Consider the following 6,624-nt stretch of genomic DNA (forward strand, 5'->3'; position numbering starts at 1 on the left):
ATTACCATCTACAACAATCAATTACTATAAGAAAAAGTTTATACTATTAATATACTAATATTAATTTTAATAACTAAACTAAAAATTTTGAATTTTAAAAATTAGAAAGAAAAAGAAAAAATAAAAAACCCACACAACACAAGGAAAGGCCAAGACAGTGGTAGCTAAAGCCAAAGCCTGTGCTATTCCACACACCACCTCTACTCTCTCTCTCTCCTTTGCTGTGTGTGATGATTCGTTTCTAAACCCTAATTCTCCTTGTTTGCATTTTTTCTTCATTGTTTTTTAAGCAATTTTCGAGTATTGATCAAATGGGTTTTCGTTCATTTCCAATTTTCTTAAATAATACTCTAAAAAATAACTGATCATATTTTTGCTTCTGCAAATTCTGCATTTTTTCCTCTCTTTTTTTCTTTCCTTCGGGGTTGTGTGAAGAAGTAGGGAATCTCATCGATTCCTTGTGTTTCTCTTCCATTTCCGGTCTAAAAATACCATCTTTAGGAGTGTAGTGTTGCAAATTGCTGAAGGGTTTTGTGGGGTTGGTGACTTTGATTTCCATGGCTGCGGTTGCTGAGATTCCCGCTGATGCCAACAAAATGGATTCAAAACCTAAGGCTGAATCTGAATTCAGTGTCCAGAAGCTGGTTGACATGTTCACAAAGTTGAATCCTTCGGCGAAGGAGTTTTTTCCTTCATCATATTCTCCCAATCATGATCATCGTCTTCAGGGCTTTAATCAGCTCTCACCAACCCACTTTCTGGTCAACTCTAAGCCTTCTGCTAATGAGAATTTCGCAAACAATCGAAGGGTAGGATTGTTCTGCCTTTGATCTCTCATTTCAGTCCTGGTTTTTGTGAAATAATGCCATGAATTTTATTTATATGAGAATTTGTTACATTGTTAAAACTTTCATGCCCGGGTAAAGACAGAATTTTCATCAATTTAGTAAATGACGCAAGGAGAACCTACTAGCACTAGGTGATGATCCAGAAAACAAAAATTAAAGAAACCATGATGGAATGTTCCAACTACACCACCTAGAAAAAAGGGCGCAATGGCAGAATGTCAATACTGATTGAAAACTGAGAATCCAAGTATTTAGCAAAGTGACAATTTTGTTGCTGCTATAAATTCTTAACTGGGATGAATCCAATTGGGTCTCAACTATTTGATTTTAGTTACACGTGTTCTATGCTAATGAAAAATGTGGTTTTTCTGTATATATTAGCATATTTTGTGAGAATCATAGTGTTGATTTTATGTTATGGCTGACAACTAGAATTCTGGCGTCATTTTCTTGCAACTTTCTGTAGTATCAGTGATCACAACACAGCCTTTCTTGCTCATTTTGTTTCTACGGAAAAAAATTGTGTTTTTATTCTTCAATTTACATGATAAGTAGATTGTCTTTCAGATATGTGTTGCTACGTACAACTTTTGTCTTGTCTGTTATCTGTCTTGTTGTATGGTTAACTCCAAATTGATTATGACGTGCTTCACATTATGATTGTCCTATAGCATATTTTGATGTGAACATTACAGATTTTTTGAGCAAACTAATCTTACTGACAATTGTGTTACTGAAAATTTACCCCTTTCGTTATCTTGCAGAGAAGAAATAGTTTTAACCAAGGAAGAAGGAGGGTGAGTGGAAGATCACTAAAGGCTCAAAGAGAAGATAGCATTAGAAGAACAGTTTATGTTTCTGATATTGATCAGCATGTAAGTGAATTGAGAATGGCATGAAATCTTGATTTTGTTTGTTTAGTGTTTCCATATATCAACGAGTTTTACTTTATCACAACCCTCCTCCTTTATTTGGGATTAGAACTCATTGATGTGTGTCCTTTAACCAAGTGAAATGGCATTGTGTTAATTGTAATCCATTTAGCTGATCACCTAGTGGCATAGGGCTTTTGTTGTTCTAGTTTGTTTAGTCTACTGTTCCAATCATGGTAAACAGAATTATTTTAAGAATCTTTTGTCTTGGTCTAGGTTACTGAGGAGAGGCTTGCAGCATTATTCAGCAGTTGTGGACAAGTAAGTTATGAGCCTTGTTCATAGCTTGATTAGTCTTTCTTTTTAGTTTACAATTAAATGAAAATATTACATTGCAGTATTTTAACTTTGTTTGAAGTTCTGTGTTGTGATTGTCATTTGTCCCCAATATCTTTTGTATGATTATCACATAGCTTTACTTTCATTTATAGTAAACTCTGTGCCTAGGTTGCTGGAATTTCTCTTCCCTACTATTGTTCAATATGATGAGCATGACCAGCACGTCCCTGTTTGGCTACTTTCTTTTCTGAAATTTTATCTGTCTACTTTTCACCCAGTTGGCTGCACTTCACCTCTTAATGCGACATGGATCATACCTGTTACTTGAATAAACTCTTGACTCCGTTTATACATGATTTTTGCTGTCATTTTTTCAGTCAGCTAGTAGAGCACTTCTTTCCCTTTTGTTTCAATTTACGGTTACACTCATTCTTGAGTACGATTATGTTGGTTTTGAGGCTTTGGTTGTTGTTATTGCTATATTTTTTCCATTTAAACACATTAAATTAGTTTGGACCTGATATAAAAGACCACAGAACTGGTATGAAGTTTTTACCTTTTAAAAAAAAAGCCGCTGGCTTGTTTTGGACATATTTCATCAGGCAAATTATTATCTAGAAATATTTTTGTTTTGGAGAAATAATCTTTTGTTAATGTTACATATATACACTCACTGAAAATATCAAATCCTTAACAAAAAGGAAGTTGTTAATCCGTTTATCTGAAGGAATCTTAATTTTTATCACTTTCATTGACCTTCTAAGTCTGACCATGATTCCTTTTGAGTTTGTGTTCATATATTTATCTTTAGTGTCAAATAAAGAATTCCGGCACACAGATTACAGTGTTATTAAATTAGGTAGAGGTGGGGTGGAGAAAAAATTGGTCGTTGATGGAGCCCAATGGTTTTGTTGATCCATGGCAGAGTACTTATCCATGTCTCCCTCCTTTGAAGAGTGACCCATTATATTTTGCTGCTCTGTTCCTTTCCACTATCCATCTCTTGAAATTGATGCATTTTCTGGGAAATCCTCTCCTTAGTAGGCCAAAACAATTTTCAGCTGTCCTAATATGTTTTCTGGAACATGTTTAACCTCTGCTGAGTTTTTTTCCTTCTTGACCCAGGCATAGTTCATGCTCATGGTCAAGCCTTTGTTTTTTGCTGCAGCTTCTTGAGACCAATTTTCTGCTGATGTTCTGCTCTGTTTCTTGAGACCAACAGAGAACCTCAGTCTCAAAATTAGTCTCTTTCCATTGTTAATGACTCTGTAATTATGACTTAAATGATAATTTCTTATAGACTTGGAGTTTTGATAATTAAATTGCTAGGATGACATGCCTTTAAACATTTTTTGAGCATTTATGGGTGTATAAAGTACAATTTTTTTCCATTGTCTTCAGCATAGCTTCCATCCTGCCATGCGCTATGGCATCATTGTTTATTTGAGGTTGGCCATTCGATGATGCTAACCAGGATAGATTATGTTTGACCCCACCCTTGGTTGCTGTTGTAATTATTTAACTATTGTTTCCTCTGAAATGGGTTCCATCTTTCTTGTTTATTGACTGGCATATAACACGCTAATTTTTAATTTTAGATGGCCCTTCTTGTTTGACATCAAGATCTTCACTACTAGTAGTAGTCACAGAGCAGAGTTTTTTAGAAATTTGATTGTGCTTCCTGACTTCTCTATCTGATATACGATGTGTTGTAGAACAGTAATATCTCTTTTTCTGAATCTAGGATTTAAATTTAAAAGATACATCTTTTATTATAACTATTACCCTACTTATGCAATCAAGATGTTTTATTGGATGATTTGTATTGAAGGTAATTGATTGCCGAATTTGCGGTGACCCACATTCAGTTCTTCGTTTTGCTTTTGTTGAGTTTGCAGATGAGTGTAAGTCTTCTACTGTAAATCTTAGTTCTTTAAATTGTCCTTATGGAAAATACAAAGACTTGTATTTTCAACCATATCAAGCATTTGCATGGAATTTGTGTCTACAGATGGTGCTAGAACAGCTTTAAACCTTGGTGGTACTGTACTTGGATACTATCCAGTGAGGGTTCTTCCTTCAAAAACTGCCATTCTTCCTGTGAATCCTACATTCCTCCCTAGGGTACAGAAACTCTCTGATGCTTTATATTCATGGACATAGTTGGACTTGAAAATTCTTGTTTAGATGTAGCTTTGCCCTTTTGTTGTGATAAGAAAGCTGATTTAGACATAGTTAGAACACCTCATTTCTGCATTGTTGAAATAAATTGATTTGCCATTTCATGAGTTCTCTTATCTCTTTGTCCCCCTTGTATATTTTATATTTCTCTTTTCAATGAAAGCTTTCTTAAAATTAGAAACAGATTGTATTTATTGATAATTATGGTTTTGTTGTGCATGTGCTACATTGAGATGTAAGTGTTGGTTCAAAATCTTTGGTCTATTAAATTTCTCTTTCTTCTGGAACATGCAGTCAGATGATGAACGCGAAATGTGTGCCCGAACTGTCTATTGTACAAATATTGATAAGAAGGTATCTTATTACTTTTTGGGAAAATACTGATGTTTTTGTTTAAAAGTAAAACTATTTTAATTTAGGAACAATTCACCATCCAGTTGGTTAGAAAGATTCAGAGTGGTAATCAAAACACACTTCGACCTTATTAACTGCTTTTAACAAGTTTATCAGGATAATTATAAAATATGCCCATCTATGATATGTATACATGGATATTGGAGTTAAAACTATTTATGCATTATTTATTTTTCTCAAATGAGCGCAGGTTTCACAAGCTGAAGTGAAGAATTTTTTTGAATCAGCTTGTGGTGAGGTTAGACCAAAACATAATTGGTTCATGCTATATATGTTGGAACTTATTTATGTTAGAAGAGTTGATTGACTTTGCCATTCTATTTTACAGGTTACGCGCCTGAGGCTTTTGGGGGATCATGTGCATTCAACTCGAATTGCTTTTGTGGAATTTGCAATGGTAAGTCTAGACTATGCCACATTCAGTGCCTGCTACACTTTCATAGTTTATGATAGCAATAATTGCATCACAAACAACTAAACTAATTTTAACCCATGTTGACTATTTTAGGATTCTGTATGCTTCTAATTGATCTGTTATTCATGTCAACTGTAACGATTCAGTAGTTTTTATTTCATAATATTCTCTATTCATTTTGGGCTCCGTTGTCTTCCACTATTCTTTCATGCCATGCACCAGAATTTGAAGGATTCTGTTAAGAGAGATTTCATGGTGTAGAATATATAGTTGAGAATTGGTCTAGTTGAGCCCAAGATGTTAAAATTTACCTACTGTGATAATATCCATGTAACTGACCTTCCTTGTGGGAGAAGACCTTTGTTGTTATTATATTGTTATACGCACTAGTTTTTGTGTTAAATTTCTCTCAAAAGTATATCTGTATTATTATTTTATATATTGACATTTACTGAGTCCCTTATTTGACAATCATTCTCTCACTTGCCCCTACACCGCTAAAGGGGTAGTTTATATCCATGTAGCCAACCATATCTCTAGTGTGATAAGGCTTTTGTTGCTGTTATATGAAGTGTTAAATGGGTAGTTTATATTCAGCCAGCATTATGGTCATGAATCTACTGAACTTTCATTGTTCTGTTTATGATATGTATTTTTAAGAGAGGAGTTTGTCTCTTTTAAAACAATCAGCTATTGCTAAGAATTAAGCTTTTACCTAGCAATTTATTGTGTATTGTTCTAGATACCTAAAATGGGTTATGGATGAGTTAGATTTCATTGATCTCTTGACCTGTTCTTTGTCTTCTAGAAGCATAATTGTTAACCCATCAAGAGCAATTTACAGATCATAATGATTTTCCTTAGTACCAGGATGTATGAATTAAAATTTCTATTTTCTTAAATGGATGAAGATATTGGTGAGCTATGGAATCATCAAAATTTTCTCTTGTGTTTTGTAAAACTTGTCACAAGAACATTTACATAAACTCTACAAAGATTTAATGATTTCTTTAGTGTTCTTCTTTCATTGTAAGGAATTGTGTTATCTTGCACAAGCGGAAGATTTTGTTGACTGGCACTTTTTTCTTACTGAGCAGGCTGAAAGTGCCATTATTGCACTAAACTGTAGTGGGATGCTCTTGGGAACTCAGCCTATAAGGTTTTTTTCCTTTCCCGATGCATAGTTTCTGTTATGCAAGTTTCAACTAAAATTATTTAAGCCATATTGATTTTTTTCCTTGTTCTGTAGGGTAAGTCCTTCAAAGACTCCTGTGAGGCCAAGGGTCACTCGTCCGGCATCCCATTAACTGATCAACATGGTCTAAGACTAGAGAGAGAGAGAGGATATGTGGTCAACTTTCCAGTTGAGACTTGTGTGGAAAGGGTGGTGAAACTTCCCTTTGTTTCAGTATTTCCATCTTTTTCTGTCAACAGCAGTTCCTTTTTTTTTGTCAGGGCATATAACTACCATGCACTAGTTAAACTTTCCTAGCATCCAGTCTTGATCTTGAAACATTTTACCGTATCTACATTGAAATGGTTCAGTTTCCTGTTA

The 6,624-nt window shown here is 34.4% G+C and overlaps 1 protein-coding gene across 1 annotated transcript; it reads left to right on the top strand.

Annotated features, from left to right (window-relative positions):
• Window positions 1-420: 420 nt before the first annotated feature.
• On the top strand, window positions 421-6,624 carry LOC124834397 (polyadenylate-binding protein-interacting protein 9-like). The gene is made up of 10 exons (XM_047309075.2): window positions 421-809; window positions 1,613-1,723; window positions 1,997-2,041; window positions 3,891-3,963; window positions 4,071-4,183; window positions 4,535-4,594; window positions 4,845-4,892; window positions 4,983-5,051; window positions 6,167-6,228; window positions 6,319-6,624. Exons 1-10 carry the CDS (start codon window positions 558-560, stop codon window positions 6,374-6,376), a joined length of 891 nt encoding a protein of 296 aa, XP_047165031.1. The 5' UTR covers window positions 421-557; the 3' UTR covers window positions 6,377-6,624.

This window comes from Vigna umbellata, chromosome 3, assembly GCF_029865625.1.
Source record: "Vigna umbellata cultivar VRB3 chromosome 3, Vumbellata_1.0, whole genome shotgun sequence".
In the NCBI taxonomy this organism is placed as follows: Eukaryota; Viridiplantae; Streptophyta; class Magnoliopsida; order Fabales; family Fabaceae; genus Vigna; species Vigna umbellata.